A 22192-nucleotide genomic window follows, 5' to 3' on the forward strand; every position below is an offset into this window, starting at 1 on the left:
TCGACAGCAGGGAGGCTATAACAATAACCCCACAGTAGCTCAGTTTAAGTCTGCCTATAAGTGGTCTTTTATGGCAAAGTTGGAGGCATCTGGCTGCGCCAATATTTTAGCCCTCGATGATACATCAATTCCTAATTTATGCGAAAGTTCCAATAATATTTTACAAAAGGACACCACATCTGATGTTTCACTTACTGATGATTTAGAGTTTTGTTTTGATGGTTCAAACTTGATTACGGCTTTGTTGTAAGGAAGCTAAATATAATTCTTAGCTGTCATCAATGCAAAGCAGCATTAAAGGAAAATCCAGATGGCAACAATAGGAACTTTCATGACTATTGTGTTTCATCAAAATCCTTGCTTTTAATTCGCGACCATGGTGGGTTGGTACTTCCATCTAAAGATGTAATAAAGATCATTACACTCACGGAAAAATGGGTCAAAAGTCTCAACCTTGAAAAATGTGGTGGTTCTTTGAAATACATTCCACTCAGAATTGAATCACTTGTAAGACGATGCTTGGTGAACGAAAACATTTTTTCAAATCTAACAGAACACATGTTTGACCAAGAATTTGGCTGGAACCATCATTTGAACTACCATATCAAAAACGCCATGAACATTTATACCAATATCAGATTGCGTTAGATTGCCAAGACTATAAATGAGAAAATGAAGAGGGAATCAATTAGAAAGAAATTGACCAAACTAATCCTTTTTCAAGGACAATAATATTCACCTTGGCAAGCTTCAGGCAGCCTTCAAGATGTACTGGATTCTTTACTACTTATTTATATTTTTTATTATTTATATTCATTATTTATTTATTTAATTTATATCAAGAATGTATTTATTTATACTCAGGGAGAATGAATATGTCGAGACAATCGACGCACACGTTGAGGTTCTAACCCCGTCACGCTAAGGGGGGGGAGGGGAAAAGGAGGCGGTCTTATTTTTTGCGTCCTAGCAGCAGCCAAAGACTATAGAAGCTTACGCTACATAGACTGGTTTGTGCTACGGAGAAAAGGTTGACCATTTTTTTTTCAAGCATCAGCGCCCCAAGTAGTGGTGGAAGTAACTATTCATTACTAAAATAAGGCCACGCCAGCAGCATATGGAGTATAGAAGCAGCTGGTCCGCGGTTCTTCTCTTCGCCAAGATAATGGACAAAGCCACGTGTAGATGATAATTTTTAAGCTCTCTTTTTTTCCTCCCTTCTGTCTTGAAATGGATCGCGAAAAACTTCCGAAACTATTATTAGTTCATTTTGTGCATTTCATAAATGCCAAAATGGTAGAAAGAAAACCAAAACATTAACATTTTTTAGGTTCCCAAAAGTCAAAGAAAGGTAAGCTTGTAATTTTTTTATTTGTTTCTTGTTTGTTTTATTTATTAATGTCGTGTTCATTTTAAGGTGTAAATTGTGGATAACTAATGCTGATCGTGATGACTTGTTAGGAATACCCGTTGAATCCTTAAATAACTCGTACATAATTTGTTCTAACCATTTGAAGACAGGTGTTTTATGAATAAGTTGAAAAAGAGGCTTGTTTGGAATGCTGTTCCAACCATAAAAGTCACTGAATTAGTTACGCAGCCAATTTCCAATTCATTACCACGGCTAGTACCCTTGTAGCACAAGCCATTTGGTTTTGTGTTGGCTAGTAGTCGCGCGGTCGGTATGGTGTCGTAGTTGGTTAAAAGTCGTAAGCCAACTCAGGCCCGACTAAAAGAAACCTAAAGCCAACTTCAAAACCAAATAACGCCCAACTTGATACACACGCATTTATTGGGGACAAATTTCAATCTTAGCGACCTAAAAACTATGAACCCTCATATTTATTCTGCATAAACTAAACATTAATGAACAATAATTTCCAATTTAAATAATCCTAACAATTTTAAGGAGTATTGGAAACCAACTCCTACCCGACTCCAAAACAGCACTTTACTTAAATATATCAATTTATTTTCGTAATTCCTGTTTATTACTTTAAAAAAACTCTGCACTTAAAGATATTTTGTCCGCCTTAAAAAAATATAAATGTTTTAAATAAATAAAACATTTTAAGAGTTATAAAAAGTTGATGTATACAGATGGGGTTTATTCCTAGCCAACAGGCGTACATTGTACCTAGAGTGGGAGGGGGCGGGTGCCAGTAACAAAGGTCGAGAAAATTCTTGGAATTTGGAAAAATTCCAAAGCCTCGTGGTAACGCGAGATTCGTGGCTGGGACCGTTCAAGCGGTCAGTTTCTTTTACCTCGTCTCCGAACAAAGGTGGACCTCGGGTTCATCGCCATTTTCCGTTCTATGATTAAGGTAAGCCTAAATATATTTTTCAATGTTAAATATTATAGTATTTAATTGAAAACTACTACTTTTTAACTTTAAATTTGTAGTAAGTTAAATATTTTGGGAGTTTGAGATATTGTGGAAAATTATGTAATTTTAAATACTCAAATATTTTAATAAAACGATAGATTTTAAAATAAACGTGTTTGAATATACCCAAAAATATCAAGAACTTCAAGTGTTTTCTATTTCAATGAAAATAAATTTAATTTTTAATTATGCTGTCGACGAGTTATCCACCATTTCCTATAGTTACGAGATACGATATCCACCCCCATTCAAAAACTAAAAAAAGAATACGGAGTTAAGTCCAGTTCTTTTTTTACGTTTTAGTCAATATTAAATTCCCTAACTTTAAATATTTTTTGTATATTCAAACACTTTTAATTTAGTTTATATTCTATTGAAGTGGACATTTCCCTTAAAGATATTTAAGTCTTATATATAATTAGTTTTCATTTTATATACTATCTTACTTTTAGGCTGAATTTTAAATGGAATTCTTATTGTTTCTCTATTTAGGTTACTTGATTGATTGGTGCTATAATTTAACACGGTAATGTAATTAACCTTTTTTACTGTTTGCTACTCTAATTTAATCATAATATTAGTTAATTATGGCTAATAGTAAAGTTAAGAGAGTTGGTATGAACTATGATAGAGACGTTTCTGATTTAAGTAATAGACAAAAGCGAAGAAAAAGAACCAATTATTTAAATACCGTTATGGAACGAGTGTCAGAAGAATGTGATTTATTAGACGCTAGAGGTGTAGTGGATTTTGACTTAAATAAAGATGGTGTATTAGGCCCTTGTAGTGATGAGGCAATTTGCGATTCAGGTCAGGTTGAAATTAATCAAAATGGGATGCATTTCTTAGATGCACAATGTCTAAATAACAGTGATTCTGATGAGAACATAACTGATAGTTCAAGTGATAATATCGAGAGGATTAATAGCAATTTATCGAGTTATAGCGATACTAGTTCGTCGGAACATGATGTACGTGATATTTCCGAAGATATTAGGAGCTGGGCATTGACCCATAACATAGACACTGTTAAGCTTAATAGTTTGTTATGTATTCTACGGGTTCATGGACATGACACCTTACCGAAAGATTCGCGAACACTTTTGCATACCCAAAGAGATGCTATAGGAATAACACTAATTGCAGGTGGGGAATATTGGCATATTGGTTTTACCCAAGGTATTAAAAACTTTTTAAATTCGCGACCTAATTACGATGACGATATTTCTTTTGCCATAAATATTGATGGGGTGCCTCTATTTAAAAGTTCAAACAAATGCCTTTGGCCTATTTTGGCCTCAGTTTATAGTTTTTCGGAAGGGATAATTGGGGAGGTTTTTCCGGTGGGAATATTTTGTGGAAACAGCAAGCCTGCATCCTTAACTGAATTCTTGGAGCCTTTTTTAAATGAACTAACAGCTTTGTGCAGTAATGGTTTTCAATACGGTGGGAAAATATTTAACTGCCGATCAGATGGTCCTTTTATATTAGACACACCAGCTAGGACCTTCGTAAAAAATGCTAAAGGGCACACTGGTTACCATTCTTGCGATAAATGTACCATTAAGGGTTTTCATTACAACCGTCGCACAGTTTTTTTAGAGCTAGATTCCGATGAGCCAGTAACTTTACGGACAAATGAATCTTTTCGAAATCAAATTAATGAAGAGCATCACCTTATTGGACCCCCTTCCCCTCTAGAAAATTTGGATATGGATATGGTTAAACAATTTCCCCTGGACTACATGCATCTGGTGTGCTTAGGGGTTATGAGAAGAATTTTAACAGCCTGGGTTAAAAAAGGGAAATTTGTAGTAAGGTTAAGCAGCCAGATGATAACCGAATTCTCCAACAAGCTGGAAAATATTAGAAAATACATTCCAAGTGAATTTGCTAGGAAACCTAGAGCGTTAAAATATATAGATAGGTGGAAGGCCACAGAGCTACGGCAGTTTTTGTTGTACACCGGTCCAATCCTAGGCGAGGATATTCTATCTAAAGATGTTCTTAACCATTTTAGATTGCTTTTTTGCGCAATCTACATTTTGGCATCACCAGTTTTTAGCAAAACTCTGTGTAACTTCGCTGGCCAACTTTTAGAAAAATTTGTTTTATCAAGTCCAGACTTTTATGGGAAAGAGTTTGTAGTCCTCAATGTTCATTCCTTAACGCATCTAGCACATGATGTGAAAACATTTGGTCCGTTAGACAATTTTAGTGCATTTCCTTTTGAAAATCATTTGCAAAAGCTTAAAAAGAAAATGCGATCTCCCAATAAGCCCCTTCAGCAACTGTTTAAAAGAGTATATGAAAACCAACTGCTTCCAAGTAAAGAAAAAATCAACCAATTAGTCCTAAAGAAACCGTTTAAAAATAACAGCCCTCTAGTACCAAAAAATGCTAAATCTTTTAAGAAAATTCAAACCACTTCATTTTGTATATCTCTTAAATCGGGTGATAATTGCTTTAAAATGACTTCTGGTGACGTAATAAAGGTTAGACATATTTATCAGTTTGGCATTAATGACATAATGGTTGTTGGAAATTTGTGTAAACCTTATGCTGATATTTTTGATTACCCTCTTCGGTCTTCTATTTTAGGCCTTTTTGTTGGTAAAATTTCAAAATTAGCTAAAACTTATCCTCTCTCTTCAATAGAAAGCAAGTGTTTCATTTTCGAAAACAATGAAAATTCTTTAGTTAAAATTGTTCCAATGCTTCATAGATTTTAAATAAATAAAATAAAAATAGTTTTTATTTAGTCAACTAATTATATTGACTATTTTACTTTGACTTAAAATTGATTAATAATAAAGTATGGAATGGGAATATTTGGAAAATTTTAATTTATTCGGTTAGAATTTGAAAAGTTGGTTATTTTTCTTCAGATTTTGGTGGGAGCCCTAGTGAACAAAACTATAATTTTCCTTTTAACCTTAGTTTTCAAGTTTAGATATTTTGTATTGTTTTTTTTTTCAGATGTTTGTAGTGTTTAGTTTCGAAAACGAAGGAACTGTTGAAGTAGTTCCATTAAAATGGTGTCCCGATGAAACTTCATGCTACTGGCCACCATCGTCTTTACATAATGAAGTAACAAGTTTAATTACAAAGTGTGCTTCATACGACGAACATTGGACCATTTACAGTGGGAAGATTTTATATAAATCAAGTAGGACTACATTTTTAGATTCTGTAACTACAACAATAATGCTGAACCATTTTTCTGTGATTGCAGTGATTTACACAAGAGCCAGGGAGCAATTAAAAAATGCGGAACTGACCTCCGACTTGGCCAGCGAAAAGGAATATGGAAGAGGACGAAGAAATAAACGGCAAAAACAAATGGATATCTCTTCAGGCCCTGATTCTACTTCTGGTAATTATCGTAATTTTATTAACCTGTAAAGTATTTTTCGTAAACTAATGGCTTACAAATTTTGGAGTAGAAGATGAAAATGGTAAAACAAAACGTGGAAAAAATCGTAAAATGGTTAAATTACCCTCACCACCGCCTTTACCGTTGATGCTCAATGAATCACAACCAGCAATAGATGCGAGTCAATTACATTCCAATGAACAGCGTAGTACAATTACATCAAAAAAATCGATGGACAAGACACCTGTTTTATCAGCGGTATATCAAAGTAACCAACATTTGGAAAACCAACTTAACACCAAGGAAGGATCTAGCGCTTTACTCTCAAAGAAAACGTTTGACAAAACCAGTAAAAGCCCTCAATTGGAAAAATCAGGAATCGCTAGTCAACAATCTCGATCAATTGTTAAACCAAACAAGAAAACAAAGTCACGATCTACGTCAAGTAGCATTTCACATGGTAGGAAGGAAACTTCAAGAAGTCAAAGCTCTCATTGCTCTCAATTTTCACCAAGTCCTATTCCACAACATAGAAAGGAGAATTCTGATTCAAGTTATCGCCGTTCATTTTCTACAAATCAACCCGTAGAGGAAGTTAACTCCAGTCCAAACTCCATCAACTCTGAATTTTCTACAATACGGCCACAAATAAGAGACGAAACATTTATGCAACATTCTTTTGGATCTGAATATTCTTCAATCGGAAACCACCAAAATCGCTATATGGAAGGTAACATTAGTTTTTACTGATTGTTTTTATTTTATAGGCCAACTACGTAGTTGTTCGGTTTACTGTCTTATATAGTTTATTTTCAAGAAACGGGAAGTGTGGATAAATATCAACAATCTCTATCTAGGCAGCACCATTCAAGCCTTTCCAATGGTATATTTAAAGGTATAGTGAAATGGTAAAATAACCTACTGAAAAATAAGTGCAGAAACGATGTTAAAAAATTTTAAGATTAAATTTTTTTAATTAACTACTTTTCGCATAAGTAGTCTAACAGTTTAAAGGAAAACTAAATTTTCATATACAATACTTAACTTTCTTAATTTTTAGATAAATACGAAAAATCTGTAATGTTAATGCTATCTGACATACACGTGAAATTGGATAAAATCATAAACTCGCAAGAGCAATTGGCTAATTATACCCTGGACGATACGGAAATTGATGGTTCACCAAGCCTACCTCTTGAAAGCATTCAAGATTTGAAAAAGTTGGAGATGTTTCTGGATGATGAGGATATCAGAAAAAGAGTGGTAAGTTAATAGTCCAGTTTAAACAGGGTATACAAAAACGCAGCCCCGTGATTTTCTATTTTTGCAATGGGGCTTGGATAAAAATCTGTTTTAAATTGACGATTTATTCATTGTTAGGTGAGAAAGTTATCAGCTATCGGTGGTCGCAAAATTGGTGATACATGCCGTGGAATATTGAAGAGAGTATTTTCGCATTCTTTGATTTTAAAGTTCAACTGGATTGGCTTGAATGGAAAACACGCATTTCAAGTTTTAAAAACGAAAAATGTCATAATAGGTAAATTATATTTTTCTTTAAAAAAAACTGTATTCTTGCTATGTAGTTTTCTCACGAGTTTGAAAACTTTATGTATTTACAGAAGCTGTTCAACGTAACGTTAAAGGGTCAAGAATTTATGATATTGAAACAGTTATGAAGAAGTGGATCAGATACTCAGGGGACAGAGAAGGAGGAAGAGAGCAAAGAAAGAAAAAGAGTAGCCAAGAAGCTAGAGACGCAAGCGTTGATAAACCAGAAGCTGAATTATCAGACGAGTAGAAAAACTGTTAATTACAAATTACCTATTTGACGAATCTCTTTTTTTTGGAGACGATTGTATATATTTGAAATTGCTGTGCCAAAAATTACTGTTTTTATATCGAATAAAAAATGAATTTTAATATTTTGTTATTCATTATACCGAATAATTAAATTAAAATTTGGGGAATTAGGTAAGGTATTGTGCTGGTTAAGTGACTACATTTAGTTGGCGAAAGGGTGGTTTTAAAGTTGGCGAGGGGGTGGTTTTAAAGTTGGCGAGGGGGTGGTTTTGTAGTTGGCGAGGGGGTGGTTTTGTAGTTGGCGAGGGGGTGGTTTTGTAGTTGGCGAGGGGGTGGTTTTGTAGTTGGCGAGAGGGTGGAATTGTTGGGACAGTGTTAACTTTGGTGTTGGTAACTATAAATCTTTAATATGGCAAAAAAACCTAAAGTTGGCCACATGCTGGTTTTTTTAAAAACGGAAAGGGCCCCGATTCGTAAACCAGCTGCTGGCCAAATAGGACATTTCGATTGTTCAGTTGCTGGTTCACCAACACCTTTGGCCAACACTATAATCACAACTGCTGGGCCAGCTGCATTAGGCTACAAGGGTAAACACTGCGCCTACTACTCCTCCAAAGACTTTGGATTCAAAAGGTGAAGTAACTAACTTTTCGGTGGCTAACTAGTTAATACTGAATTAATTTTATTATTAATGAACCAACAGTGCTACAAGAGACCACTGCCGAAATTTCCTTTAGGGGAAATGTAATATCTTTAACTCCTCAGCTAGCAGCGAATGTTGTTAACGAGGAACCACCACTAATAAACACCACTTTAGATTTTAATGGTGAAGTAGACAATTTTTTTGGTAGCTAACTAATCCTAAATTAATTTGATTACCATTTATTTATTTATTTATTTATTTATTTATTTATTTACTAATAAAGTCACCGTATTGCTAACAAATACTTAATTTAATTATTAAAGAAAAGGCCACTGTTGTAGTTTCCTGCAGCAACAATATGATCTCTTCAACTCCTGTGAATAAAAGTATTGAATTAGCAACGAATGTTGTTAACAAGGAAGTTCCTAAATCTTTAATGCCGATAATAAACACGGGCTCTCCTACAAAGACTTCGGATTCAACAGTAGTGCAAGTGGCCACAGTTGAAGTTTCCGGTAGTAACAACACTATCTTTTCAACACCCGTTAAGACGGGTAACTTTGAGAAAAAGGAAAAAAAACTAAACTAAATTAATGTATAAAAATGTTTTAGGTGTACATAATTCACCTATTGGCAAACGCAGTTTTGAGAGAGACTCAATGACAGAATACTCCCCACAAATTCGAAGGAAAGTGGAAAATACTAATTCACTGTATTCAGTCAACAGAACAGATTCTCCAAAGTTACACAACATAGGTAATAAAATATTAATAAATATCTTCTGACATTCAATTTTCCAAAGAAAATTATTAATTGTTTGTGTATTTTTTCTCCGTAAGATACAATTGACATATTAAACTTATCTAAAAGCTTAGTTGAGGAGTATTTAGTAAAGAATGGTCTTTTTATCACGGTAAAATACTTCATTGATGAGGACCAAGTAAGAACAATAAAAAAATTACAGTGTCTAAACAAATCACTGGCATTTCATTTCCATTATCTTAGGACTATAATTCTTGGTTAAAACTCGACAGCATGGAGGGCCGTCCACCTTTGCTGATTGATATAATTGAATATTATTTGAAAAACTCTCCAAATCTCAAACAGGACGAGTAAGACACTGAGAACTGTAATTTCATTACTGTTACAATACATTAACATGTATTATATTTTAATTTATTTCAATTTTTTTTACCTAGTTTTGAGAAAACCAAGAGTGTTTCTTAGCAGAAGGCGATCAAGAACAAGACTGATTAAAATTCAACTATTAATTTATTGCACGAAATCAATCAGATAAATCCACAAACATTAATGAAGGTTTCGGTTTATATACAAGGTATAAAAAATATTTCTATTAAACAAAATCTATTATCAAATAATGATAAGCGTACCGTAGGTGCTGACAATAAAAAACAATAACGTTTTCAACATTCCGGCCACCTTAAACTATAGGTTTTAAATTAAGTTGTCACGATGTCTAAATTGTCCAACGGAAGGAGGCATAATTTAACTACCGGACGTTTTAATTCGCTATCGGCTGTTTTGATTGTCACCACTCGAACCAATTCGTCTGGTCCTGGATGTAATTGAATCACACGAGCCATTTTCCACTTTGTAGGTGGAAGTTCTTCTTTTACGAGAACCAGGTCTCTAACTTGAAGGTTCCTTACTGGTTTGGTCCATTTAGGGCGTTGTTGCAATCTTGATAAATATTCGGATTGCCACCGTTTCCAGAAGTGCTGCAATATTTGCTGCCCAAGCTGCCATCTAGATAATCGGTTGAGTTTTGTTGACGTGAGATTGGGTTCCGGAATGGCTGTAAGTGCGTCCCCGATGAGAAAATGACCAGGGGTGAGACCCGCAAGATCGTCAGGGTCCGATGTCATCGGAATTAGTGGGCGGGAATTAAGGCACGCTTCAACTTGACATAGGAGAGTTTGCATCTCTTCAAAATTTAATTTCGTCTCCCCAATGACTCGTCTCAAATGATGTTTAACGGATTTAACTCCGGCTTCCCAGAGTCCTCCAAAGTGAGGTGCGGACGGAGGGTTGAAATGCCAATTGATATGCTCATCCGCCATCCATCTCGATATGATTGGATCCTTCATTGTCGCTGACATGACCTTTATAAAATCCTTTAGTTCCCGAGTTGCTCCAATGAAGTTTGAGCCGCAGTCGCTATGGACATCTGAACATCTCCCTCGGCGGGCAATGAAGCGCTTGAAAGCGGCCAAGAAGGATTCGGTGGACATGTCACTAGCTAATTCTAAATGCAAAGCTCTTGTAGTAAAGCAAACAAAGAGACATATATAGCCCTTGAACGTCTTGCCGGCTCTTCCCTTCATGGTTTTGAGATTGATAGGCCCAGCGTAGTCTACGCCACATCGAAGAAATGGTCGACCGGGATTAACTCGAAAAGCGGGTAGATCCCCCATCAATTGGCTGACTGTTTTTGCTTGTAGGCGAGTACATCGTACGCAACGTTTGACGTGAAATCGTACTGCGTCGCGGACGCCCAGAATCCAGTACCGAGTTTGCAGGGACGTCATCATCAACTGGATCCCGCCATGAAATGTTCGGACATGTTCGTGGATAATAATGAGATTAGTTAGGTTACCTTGTCGAGGAAGGATTATGGAATGTTTCTGATCGAGCAGAATTTTCGCATGACGAAGGCGACCTCCAACTCTCAATATCCCATCGTCGTCCAGAAACGGGTTAAGCGAAAGTAAGTGATGTATTTCTTCTCGAAATTTTTCGGCTTGCGTATTTTTTATCCAGTGGTTTAGCGCTAAGTTCATGTCTAGCCGGGTAAGAGAACCAGTTTCTCTCTTGTTCCTTGAACGTCGACAATTGCGAATAAATCGTTGGACGTACGCTGTTACATGAAGAAGTGTCGTTAGAGAGGAGTATTTTGTAAGTAATGTCTCACCCATGTTGCAATGTGCTACAATAGTCGATATTATTCTTTCTTCAACAGCACACTCGCTTGGCTCCTCGCTTGGCTCCTCGCTTGCCACTTCGTGGACATATGTCGAAGTGTGGTTGAGTGAGGCGGGTCCATGCCACCATAATGGATGACAAGATAAGTCTTTTACCGAAATTCATCGGGAGGCGCAGTCGGCTGGATTTTCTTCCCCGGGAACATGATACCATTGGATAGCCGGCTGAATTTCTTGGACCTCCGTGACACGATTTGCTACAAACGTCTTCCAGCGCTGAGGTGGTGCGTTGAGCCAGGCTAATACTATCTTGCTATCACTCCAGCCATGGACTTCAGACACAGGTGTTTTTATCGAATCTTGTACGAGTTTGGTCAGCCGTACGAGAAAGACCGCGGCGCAGAGTTCCAAGCGTGGCAGCGTTATCTTCTTGAGTGGAGCCACCTTAGTCTTTGCGGTAATAAGATTAACTCGGACGTCTCCAGAAGTGGTTATGGTTTTCAAGTAGATAGCGGCGGCATAAGCCTTCTCTGAGGCATCGCAGAATCCGTGTAGACTGGAATACTTTAGGTCTCGTTGGCCGAGATACCGCTGGATTTGTAGATCTTCAATTCCGGTTACGTCTTCTCTGAATGCAAACCACCTATTGACAAGTGATACAGGTAATTCTTGATCCCAAGTTAGGCTAATCTGCCACATTTCTTGTAGGAGTAGCTTGGCTCTAATAATAATCGGGGACAGCAGACCCAATGGGTCAAATATCCTTGCTGTGTCAGATAAGATCGTACGCTTGGTTACCTTGATTCTGCTCATTGGCGCCTTGACTGCAAAGGATAAGTAATCGGTAACTGGCGTCCATTGCAGGCCCAACGTCTGGATTGCTTGAGCGTCTTCTAATTTCAGCGGCACGGTAATTTCTCGTAGCTCTGACGGCAGGGATTCCAGTAACGCTGGCTCGTTTGATGTCCATTTTCGTAAGGTAAAGCCAGCTTCAGATGTAGCGCGAATTAGTTCGGCTTGAAGTCTCAAGGCTGTTTGGACGTCGTCAGCTCCGGATAACAAGTCATCCATGTAGAATTCCTTGGATAGGGCCCTTGCGGCTTGCGGATATTAGATTGGACGTCCAATGCCAGTTGTTGGAGCACTTTCGTAGCTAAATAAGGTGCTGCAGCTGTTCCATACGTTACTGTTTTCAATTCGTAGTCTTGTACGGCTTCTTGTCTGTTTTTTCTCCAGACGATTCGTTGATAGCTAACATCTTCAGGTCTTATCAGAATCTGACGATACATTTTTTCGATGTCTGCAGTCACGGCAATGGCATGACATCTGAAACGAATTAATAAGTTTACGAGGTCATCTTGAAGTTTTGGACCGATAAGTAGCACGTCATTCAGCGATATGCCATTTGATGTCTTCGCCGATGCGTCAAATACTACTCGGAGTTTAGTTGTAGTACTTGACTCCTTAACGATAGCATGATGAGGTAAATAATACGTATTTTCGATATTCTTCTTGTCCTCCGGGACGAGCTGCATGTGATTTAGTGATATGTATTCGTCCATGAAGTCTCTATATTGGTCATAGAGTGGCCTGTTCGATTGCAGTCGTCTTTCAAGTTGCTCCAGTCTTCGTAACGCTAAGCCTCTCGAGGTTCCAAGTTTCTCGGCATTGTCTCGGATCGGCAGCTGCACGATGTATCGGCCGCTTGGATTGTGCCTGTGATTTTCTTGGAAAATCTGTTCGCATCGTCTTTCCACAGTCGTCAAGGGAACTTTATCTCTAATTTCTTCTAGTTCCCAGAACTTGGCGAGTTGTTCCTCTAACGTACAATGGTTAATTTGAATCTGCATTGTACTGACCTTTGATTCTTCAAACCCCAATCTCCCTGCGATTGTCCAACCGAAGATAGTGTTGAATGCTCCGGGATACCCCGGTTTACCAATGATCTTCCCATCTTGCAACACCGCTAAGAAGATTTTAAATATTGAAATTTTTGTGCTCCCGATAATGATCCGTTGTTATGCACGGTAGTTGTGAATAAATCATGAAAGGGGAACCAGTCTACGTAATTTCCTCCAAACGTTGGTAGTTCAAGTCTTGGCAATTTAATGTCTGCTGTTGGTTGGCTCACGGTTGGCGGAAGATGGCTTTCGAGGGTATTGATCACCAACCCGTCGTACTCTTTCTCGTGCGTCTCGAAGTCCCCAACGGGGCTTTTTACTGCAATGACGTCTTGTAGGGCGTCTAGTTCTGTTGATACCACATCTACCTTGCCCTTGTACAAGGTGATTGCGTTAGCTGTTAATGGCGTGGTGGCATGACTGAGGACCACTGATTCCAGTCTGGTGATTTTACCCTTGATTGTTTTCCTCTTGTTGAGAAGGCTATCCATGTTATTTCCAGTTGAATTACTGTAGTTGACTCCTGACCCGTCTGTTACTGCTTTGAATGCGGAAACCAGTCCCTCGTAGCTATGTTGTAAAGTTAACCCGAAACCAGTCCCTCGTAGCTAAGTTGTAAAGTTAACCCGACTAGTATCCGGCTCGACGGACCAAATGTTTCTTAGCAGAAGGCGATCAAGAACAAGACTGATTAAAATTCAACTATTAATTTATTGCACGAAATCAATCAGATAAATCCACAAACATTAATGAAGGTTTCGGTTTATATACAAGGTATAAAAAATATTTCTATTAAACAAAATCTATTATCAAATAATGATAAGCGTACCGTAGGTGCTGACAATAAAAAACAATAACGTTTTCAACAAAGAGTTCCTATTCGTAGAACTGTTTTAGCAAGAATTGAAAACTCCGCTGACATGTTAGATTCTAGTATCATGGGTAGTAGCGTCAATGTAGAAATGCCAATAGCACTAAATGAAACAATTTCCATTAGTAAGTACTTTAAAAGTTTTCATTAGTTAACTGCAATGTAAATTAAATAATTGATTTGAAAAATTTTAGATGAATCTGTCTTGAATAATGATGCGATTTCATCCAACATTCGGGAATCTACGTTTAAATTGCCAACAGGTGGGTATTAGGTCCATTGAAATGTATATTTACTTTGGGATTTAATAGTTTGATATTTAAGGCAAAAGTACTCCAAGCATGCAAAAGAACAGTACCCCAAACACGAAAAAGGCTACCCCAAACACGGAAAAGACTACCTCAAACACGGAAAAGACTACTCCAAGCACGGAAAAGACTACTCCAAGCCTGAAAACTACACCAAGTATGAAAAAGAAAAGGAGAATACCCGCTGATACACCACGCAAAATCAAGTTGAAAAAGAAACTGCGGGTGAAAATTACTTTGCTTAGTCGTAGTAAAAAGAGGCTACTACATTTAAAATCAAAGCTACCCAAAACTCGGGTGGAAAAAATTAGAATTTTAACTGCTGGAACTAAAGAATTCCTAACAGAAGACCAAAGAATTTTTTTGAATCTCAACTTAAAAACAACGGTCGTCCGAAAAGAGGCAGAAGATGGTCTGACATGGACAAACAGATAGCACTGTCTGTATTTTATCAAAGTCCGAGGACTTATAGACTTTTATCGAAACTTTTTGCGTTACCAAACCCGAGAACTTTAAGAAAATGGCTTGAAGATGTTATAATCGAACCAGGTTTGAACGACAACATCTTTGACGCAGTACGTAAGAGAACCGAGAAAATGTCTCTAAAGAATAAAAACTGTGCACTTTTAATGGATGAAGTGGCATTAATGGCTGGTATGTCATATAACCCTTCTAAAGACCAAGTTGATGGTTTTTTGGACAATGGTGCAGGCGACAGGGAAAAGGTTTTGGCTAATGAAGCTTGTGTGATCATGCTTCATGGGATTTTCAAGCCATGGAAACAGGTCATAAGCTTTACCTTTGCTCGAGGATCCACCAATGCAGGGAAAATGGAACAGTTTTTAAAAACATGCCTTACAAAATTACAAAGTATTGGACTTAATGTGCGAGCAATCATTTCTGATCAAGGGCCTTCAAATAGAAGTCTCTTCAACAGCTTAAAAATCAGTGAAGAACAACCTTTTTTTTTTGGCATAATGAGAAAAAATATATATGGAATATATGATCCACCGCACTTACTGAAAAGTCTCAGAAACAATTTTAGGACATACTTGATGAAAGTAAATGGCAAAAAGGTGTGTTTCCATTATGTTGATCAATTTTTCAAATACGACCAAACTAGACCTCTTCGCTTAGCACCAAAATTAAAAAACCGGCACATTCATCCGAGGCCTTTCTCCAAGATGAGAGTTAAGGATGCGGCTCAAGTGTTTTCTCATAGAGTATCGGCTGGTATGTCAACGTGTATTTCATTTGGTATGTAAATTTTAAATTCAGCGTAATATAAAACTAAATAAATTAAATAATGTTTGTTGTTTCATTCAAACTTAAGGAATCGTTGAAGCGGAAGCTGCTTACACCGCTGAGTTCATCGGTCAAGTTGACAGGATGTTTGATGCTGTTAATTCCTCCAAATACCACGATTCAAAAGATCTCCGAAGAATGATGACAAAGAATTCTTCTCATCACCAAGTCTTAGAGAATTCAATAAAGATGCTGAAGTCTATCGAATTTGTTTTGCCCAAAAAAATACCAGAGTATATTGCGTTGATGGATGGCTAATCTCCATTGCATCGATAAAAGGATTGTGGCAACATCTTCATGTTGAAGGTACAAATTTCCTGTTTACGAGACGTTTCACACAGGATCCGTTGGAAAAATTTTTTTGTTCCATTCGGCAAAAAGGAGGAAACCGACAAAATCCAAATTCCGCACAGTTCCAGGACACTTTCAAACAGCTGTTAACTCAGTCTTTTCTACCGAGTAGTGATGGACAGAATTGTGAAAGTGATTTTGGTGAAGTACTTCTTAGTTTGAAGACCCTGAAACAACCCACACGAAGTATAACCTTTACAGATGAGTTAGAAGCAACAAATTCGAATCCCAAGAAGAAAACTAGGGTTTCTGGTCTGATAGAAATTGATGGAAAAACTGTTGCAGAGGCGTTCGGAAACACTGTTGACATGAATGCTTTATCTTATGTAACAGGAAGTGTCATCAGAAAAGTTAGGTATTCACATCATTGCGAAAGCGATAAAACTATTTGTCGCTTTTTCACGGAATCGGAATGTTTCGAAGATCAAAGTCAGACATTCATACACCTAAAGGCATATTCCTCTAAAAAGGGAGATTTTGGGGGTTTGATTTCTCCCTCGGATTTTGTCACAGCGTTTATGCTTCAAATTGAAAAATTTTTTATTAAAACATTCAACGAAAAGATGCACGAACCTGCCATCTTAGCAAAGCTAATAAGCGAAACCAAAAACATTGAGGGAAATGACAAGTATATTTAAGAATGAGAATATACTATGCTGTTATATTTTTAAATTGGGAGATTGCCGAGGAGCGAGAAAAAATAGGAAAAAGAACAAAATGGCTAAAGATAGAAAACGTGATTCAAAATTATTGAAAGTATCACATCTTGCATGTTAAAAAAATAAAAACTATCTGAAATAATAGACTCATTTTATTTTTTTATTTCATCTTAAATGTTCCTCATCAAAATTGTGATAACTTTTCAATGAATTTCATTCTAACATCCAAAGTACAAATTTTCAAAAAGCAAACTTCCCAGTTTGGTTTTTTGTGGTCGGTTTCAGCATAATTTGCGATAATCGTTATTTTTGTCATTGCTATTTTATGTCCAAGCAAAACCTACAAAGTACAAATTCAAACAAATAAATATTTTCAAAGATTTTAAACATTACACCTTTTTTCAGCAGACTTTAATCACTTTAAAATAAGGTCAATAACGTAAACGATTAATATGTTGTAACCGAAAACTGTAATATTGATTCATCTTTTTCACAAATCAGTGAAAAAAACGGATCAAATCGAAGTTGTTTAGCCTCTAATAGCGATTTTCAATAAACAAATTGAAATATCCCGCCCTTTTTTGTTTCTCTAAACTAAAGATAGATGGCAGGACGGATAATTTGTTTTAGTTCCTTCCACCACCACTACGCGGCGCTACCAGTTATTTTGTCAACCTTTCTGGAACATTAAGTTTCCAGTCTATGTAGCGTAAGCTTCTATAGTCTTTGCAGCAGCGTTAATCTCGTGGAAAAACGTACTTTTTAAGAACCAATGAGATTGCAGTATTATTTGATTTTATTAAAGCGGAGGAGCATACGGGGGGTGGGGGGCAACGGGTGGAATACACCATTTTGCTTTTTATTTCGCGCATGCGCATACGGTCCAATGTTTCTTAGAAGCAGACGACGCCATATCTCTCCGTATGTTAACTATGGATAACGAATGTTTAGTGAAATTTATAATAAAACGTTGAAAGTATTATACACAAGTTTAGGAATTAAATTTAAATGAAAAAAGTGATTATATTACTGAATTAAAGAAAAAAAGAGTGAAAACGAGACAATATTACATGTAAGTGGTAACAGGTACGGTTTGCCGGACTTACGTCGTTAGATCATGATGAAAATCTAGGCCTTGACGAAAACGTGGATGTTGTTCGGCTTTTTATTTCTACAGAAGTTGGAAAGCACATTTAACTATTTTGTTAAAATTTGAGGAAGCTCTACAATTTTTTTAAGAATTTGATATGTGCAGTGGTTATTGGAGGAATGCTCTAGTAAAAGAAAAGCTCCAACTACAATGTCTAAGGAATCCAAAAAGAACAAGCCTGAAATTTTGCTACCCTTCCTTCAACTCTACTACAAATTACATCTGTTGAAATTTACAATTTATCACGACCCGTTAACTTTCGGGAGTGATCATCTTGTTATTTTTCTACTTTTTATCGTTTTTTCCCTCAGTATAGCCATCTAGGGACCATTCATATATTGTTTTTTGTTTCATTTCGTTTCTCTGGCCTAATCTGGCAGCCCCGTAACTTTTTTTAGTTATTTACACACCCCGATAAGATAAGGGGTCATCTATTTATCTAGTATATAAAGCCAAGTCAGCTTTGGACAAAATTGAGTTTTTCTTTAATTTGTTTCAATCGTGTCTTCAAGTTTTTAATGATCAGGATGTGGTATATAGCATCCGGTGACGCGGTTCGACGTGAAGGTTAAAGTGCACGGTATTTGTGTTCGCGTCGGATTCGTGGTTTTTCGTGATAATTCTTGGTGAAGAGAATTATGTGCGGTTCGTTCCTTGGTTTAAGGACGGTTACTTGAAGAACGATAAGTACTTTTTAAACTATTGTTATTTTTCCATTCTTTTGTTATTTATTCTAAAGTGTATTTTGTATAAATTTAACTTAAAGATGCGGCCAACCATAGCCAATCTACTTAATTAATTACCAATCCAAAGTTACCCCTACTATAATCATTGTACACCCCAAGGAGCCCGTCATAGCCTTTAAGTATTAATTATCTACAAATAATTACCAATGTTTATATAATTACCATAATTGAATCTGTTGTCACTATAAGTCCAATAATAAACCAAGAGTTCTATTTTTGCATAACTTCAATTGATTTCATTTACCTACTCTGTGACAATACCGACACTAAGGATCCCGAACAAATAAATTCGATACATACGGCACGGGGAAATAGTATTTAAATTTCCCTCGAGTTTAGTGCGTGGGTCAGATTCTCAAGGTTACATTTGGAACTTTTTGAATCTTCCCTCCCTTCCAATCTCCACGACTCCCCTAAAACCCCCCTGAAATTTATAGTGTCGTAATAAATTATATAAAAATTCGATCATTGACAACAACAGCAATAAACATTTCAAAGGGTTAGAAAAAGCAGTGGCCCATCTTGAAGCGAACGATATTATCGGTGGGTTAGAATCGAGTGTGGTGAGTTGATAGTGATATCGATTAATTTATTCCTGCTTTAATTTGTGACTAATTTTTCATTCTAAATAAATAAATTTATGGGCAGTTTCTTTACATCAAATCAAGATGTTACCCATCTAGGAGATCCGTCAGTTACCTTGTGGTTATGGTACTTGACCTAGAGGCGTACTGTGGGTAAATGGTACCCGGTTCCAGACAAAACAAATTATAAATAGCTTTGATATTTTAAAGATAGGAGTGTTTTTGGCGCACGGTTCAAAATGTACCCCTGAACCCGGGCTGGTACGCCTCGGACTTGACAATTTTTATAGAACTATTTGTGGTGGGGCTTGCGATTTGGTTATTGGGTATAATAGACCCATAACAAAAGAGGGGCCGCAGACGAGGCTTAAGTGAGACCTTTGGACGGAACATCCTGTTTGTGACGTTTTGAACCACGTGGCCGCCATCGAAATATACAGGCGGAAGTAAGGAAACGGATGTTCCGTCCAAATGCCGAGCTGCCAGGTAAAAATGTTAATTTTCGACCCCCCAACTTTCAACATGGGTCTATTGTGTTCTTATATTTTCTGTAACTTATTAGCAAGTTCTAAAAAATTTCTAATGGTTTATATATTTTAAGAGATTGAAAATTCTAATAATTTCAATGTTATATAAAATTATACAGCTAACTAAAACAAAGTTCCTTTCTAAGCTCTTTTAGGTTTTTTTATACATTAATATTTGACTCGGATTAGAATTGTGAGATTTCTAACATTGATTTTGTGAAATGGAAATGTAAAATTTATTCTATTTTTCTATGGTATATTGTTGGTGAATATTAAACAGCTCCTGTTGTAAGTTAGAAACCAACAAATCTAGAAATTTAAAAAACATTTTTGAAGAAAATTAGTTAATTACTTCGTAATATTTAAAAATGTTTAATTACATTGGTGGTAATTTTAAACATGATTTAATTTTTGGGATGATTCTGACTAATATAAGGCTCAGATTGGGCTCAACTGCAAATTGTAGACTCGGAATAAATTTAAGACTCGAATTGGACTTTCAGTCTCATCATGACAGCGATAATTTAATCCACAATAAAAAGCTTCCTTTTTTAAAATAATAATAAAACTTTGTCATTTCATCATTGCCTCTTATTTTATCTACTCCTCAAATCTTCCTTGTTTCCTCTTTCAGTGCTCTAATTTTTTTTAAAAAGAGCTAAAACCCAAGGCACCACCTTCGACCACATAAGCAATGTTGCTTGTGCGTGATCAAGTAACAGGTGGCCGGGTTACAATGCGTATGAGGGTGGTGGCAAGCCCTTCATGCCACGCGAGCCAACTAACTATTACCGTTAACCTCAGCAAGTTTATATGGCAAGGGGAAACCGAAGATCTCGGTGGAAAACCCCTTTAACCAGTGGGGAGAGTACTTACAAACTCTACGTAGAAGGAGTGGTTCCGGATTTTCACCCAGTGCCACTAGCTGGGATCGAACCCGGCTCCTCTGGCTGCGAGGCTAAAGTGCTAACCACTCAGCCACCCCACCTTTTTTTTTATCTCTCGTAAAGTTCGGTTCTCAAATTCAGGTTCATGTAGTCTGTCTGGGTTCCTTTAGAACAAAACTTAAATCGAAAAGCCTCGGGTAGTAGGTTAACTTCCGTAGGCACATTTCCATTCACTTCTGGATAAAATTTTCATGCAAATTATCTATTGGTGATATGGTTGTCTTTTTAATACTATCTTGTGGTTGTCAACGGTGGAACGAGTTTTCAACTTCTTTAGAATAGTTTTCCATATCTTCTATGGTTATATCTCTACAAGTGACATGTAATTATTATGAAAATTTAGTGAAAGTCTTTGCTGGTGAACCAATTCATTCATAAAAACTTTATACTCTTCCTAGAAAGAAGGCATAATCAAATAATCTCTAGAAATTTAAGTTACTAAAAAGGCTTAAGTTTAGGAACCAATTTCATTTAATATATCGTAACTAACCAATTTCATATTTATTCTTATCTAGCTGCCTTTGTCCCCACTAATTCACGTTTTGATTGGAGTATTATTATCCTAGATGGTAAATCCAGTCAGTATCCTTATTCCTTAGGCTCCGAAAATGTCTGCTACAAACCCGAAAACTCGGCGCTGGGCTCCAATTTTTTCTGTGTTATATTCTTGCCCCAAGGCGAGCTCTCTTCTTTGGAAAGCGATTAAATATAATTCCTTGAGCTCCATAAATACTTTTACAACCAAAGATGCTGCACCAAACCATATTTCATTTAATAATTTGTGTTTCGAAGTTACCCCTGAATTTTTCCCATACAAAATAGCTGGCGCGATTTCAAATATGGTGTCTAAAAGAAACAAGAATGTGTTTGGCGCATGCTCACGTCCCTTCCCCTTTTTCGCCCCATTATCTGGCCAAAAAGGAGTTAAAAAGTAATCTCGACATATTCATTCTCCCTGAGTATAAATAAATACATTCTTGTTTATAGTCATTATTTATTTATTTAATTTATATTCATTATTATTTAATTGTATTCATTTTTTACATACTTTATTTTGTTTTAGTGCAATTTAATCTTTTAAAATACTCCAAATTATTTCAAATTGAAATATGATTTACCAAGAAACTTCGTTATTTTGTTTTTGTAGCTTTAAATTATTATAGTTCACAAAGTCGCTTATAGGTGGCAGCAGGGGCCATCGAAGTATTTTTCATTTAAATAGTTGCATTTTTCGCTCATAGGTGGCTTTTGTCTTAGTTGATAACCCTCCCATGATTTTCGTTCATATCTTCACTAATGCTGTGTTAAAGCCTATGGGGAAAATTTGAACTGGGGCTCTAGATAGTATTATTCCCAACTCAATGGTCCTATCTCCACGCTACCTGAAAGCAAAAGTCAAGTAAGTCGAGATACGTGAATATTGAACGAAATTCAAAAGAAGAATCCTTGAGTGTTTTTAAATTAAGGTGACTTTTTTATCAATTTTCATTATCGGATTATCATTGTTATTATGCGGGATTTCCAACTTAAAACTGTTTTTTCTCAAATAGGGGTTTTCAGACCTGCTTGACTCTTGCTCTAAGGTAGCGCGCCACCTCCGACTTCGGTCAGGTAGGGGCTGGAAACTGAGTTTCGGCTCAGGCTAACGGAGAGGGTCCGTGCAAACTGGCCACCTCGGGCGGATTGGGTAGC

The 22192-nt window shown here is 36.6% G+C and overlaps 4 protein-coding genes across 6 annotated transcripts; 1 reads left to right on the forward strand and 3 right to left on the reverse strand.

Annotated features, from left to right (window-relative positions):
- The first annotated feature begins 2080 nt into the window (after positions 1–2080).
- LOC149945936 (uncharacterized) lies at positions 2081–7665 on the forward strand. Of its 3 annotated transcripts, none has more exons than XM_090171726.1 (9): positions 2081–2324; positions 2880–2913; positions 5367–5556; positions 5623–5763; positions 5834–6493; positions 6569–6658; positions 6824–7026; positions 7144–7303; positions 7386–7665. In XM_090171726.1, the coding sequence occupies exons 3-9, from the start codon at positions 5367–5369 to the stop codon at positions 7562–7564; spliced, it is 1623 nt and encodes a 540-aa protein (XP_090027852.1). In that variant the 5' UTR covers positions 2081–2324; positions 2880–2913; the 3' UTR covers positions 7565–7665. The 3 variants fall into 3 exon arrangements, with proteins under 3 accessions (XP_090027852.1, XP_090027853.1, XP_090027854.1); XM_090171727.1 differs by having other exon boundaries at positions 2085–2324; positions 6581–6658; XM_090171728.1 differs by lacking the exon at positions 6569–6658 and having other exon boundaries at positions 2085–2324.
- A 2004-nt stretch (positions 7666–9669) lies between these two features.
- LOC149945937 (uncharacterized) lies at positions 9670–10554 on the reverse strand. Its single transcript, XM_090170663.1, has one exon. It carries the CDS (start codon positions 10552–10554, stop codon positions 9670–9672), a length of 885 nt encoding a protein of 294 aa, XP_090026789.1.
- A 759-nt stretch (positions 10555–11313) lies between these two features.
- LOC149945938 (uncharacterized) lies at positions 11314–12121 on the reverse strand. Its single transcript, XM_090170664.1, has 2 exons — positions 11940–12121; positions 11314–11872 (listed from the first exon to the last, which is right to left on the reverse strand). Exons 1-2 carry the CDS (start codon positions 12119–12121, stop codon positions 11314–11316), a joined length of 741 nt encoding a protein of 246 aa, XP_090026790.1.
- A 55-nt stretch (positions 12122–12176) lies between these two features.
- LOC149945939 (uncharacterized) lies at positions 12177–13001 on the reverse strand. The gene has a single exon (XM_090170665.1). It carries the CDS (start codon positions 12999–13001, stop codon positions 12177–12179), a length of 825 nt encoding a protein of 274 aa, XP_090026791.1.
- Positions 13002–22192: the final 9191 nt, after the last annotated feature.

Source organism: Leiobunum rupestre, chromosome 4 (genome assembly GCF_980474605.1).
Source record: "Leiobunum rupestre chromosome 4, qqLeiRupe1.1.hap1, whole genome shotgun sequence".
Taxonomy (NCBI): domain Eukaryota; kingdom Metazoa; phylum Arthropoda; class Arachnida; order Opiliones; family Sclerosomatidae; genus Leiobunum; species Leiobunum rupestre.

Bases quoted from the DNA above. Each gene is read 5' to 3' on its own strand.
- LOC149945936 (XM_090171726.1), top strand. From the start codon at position 5,367: ATGTTTGTAGTGTTTAGTTTCGAAAACGAAGGAACTGTTGAAGTAGTT. The intron at 5,557-5,622 runs GTAGGACTACAT...CTGTGATTGCAG, and splicing joins GAAGATTTTATATAAATCAA to TGATTTACACAAGAGCCAGG. The intron at 5,764-5,833 runs GTAATTATCGTA...ATTTTGGAGTAG, and splicing joins AGGCCCTGATTCTACTTCTG to AAGATGAAAATGGTAAAACA.
- LOC149945937 (XM_090170663.1), bottom strand. From the start codon at position 10,554: ATGAAGGGAAGAGCCGGCAAGACGTTCAAGGGCTATATATGTCTCTTT.
- LOC149945938 (XM_090170664.1), bottom strand. From the start codon at position 12,121: ATGGACATCAAACGAGCCAGCGTTACTGGAATCCCTGCCGTCAGAGCT. The intron at 11,873-11,939 runs GTACGATCTTAT...GATTATTATTAG, and splicing joins CAGAATCAAGGTAACCAAGC to AGCCAAGCTACTCCTACAAG.
- LOC149945939 (XM_090170665.1), bottom strand. From the start codon at position 13,001: ATGCAGATTCAAATTAACCATTGTACGTTAGAGGAACAACTCGCCAAG.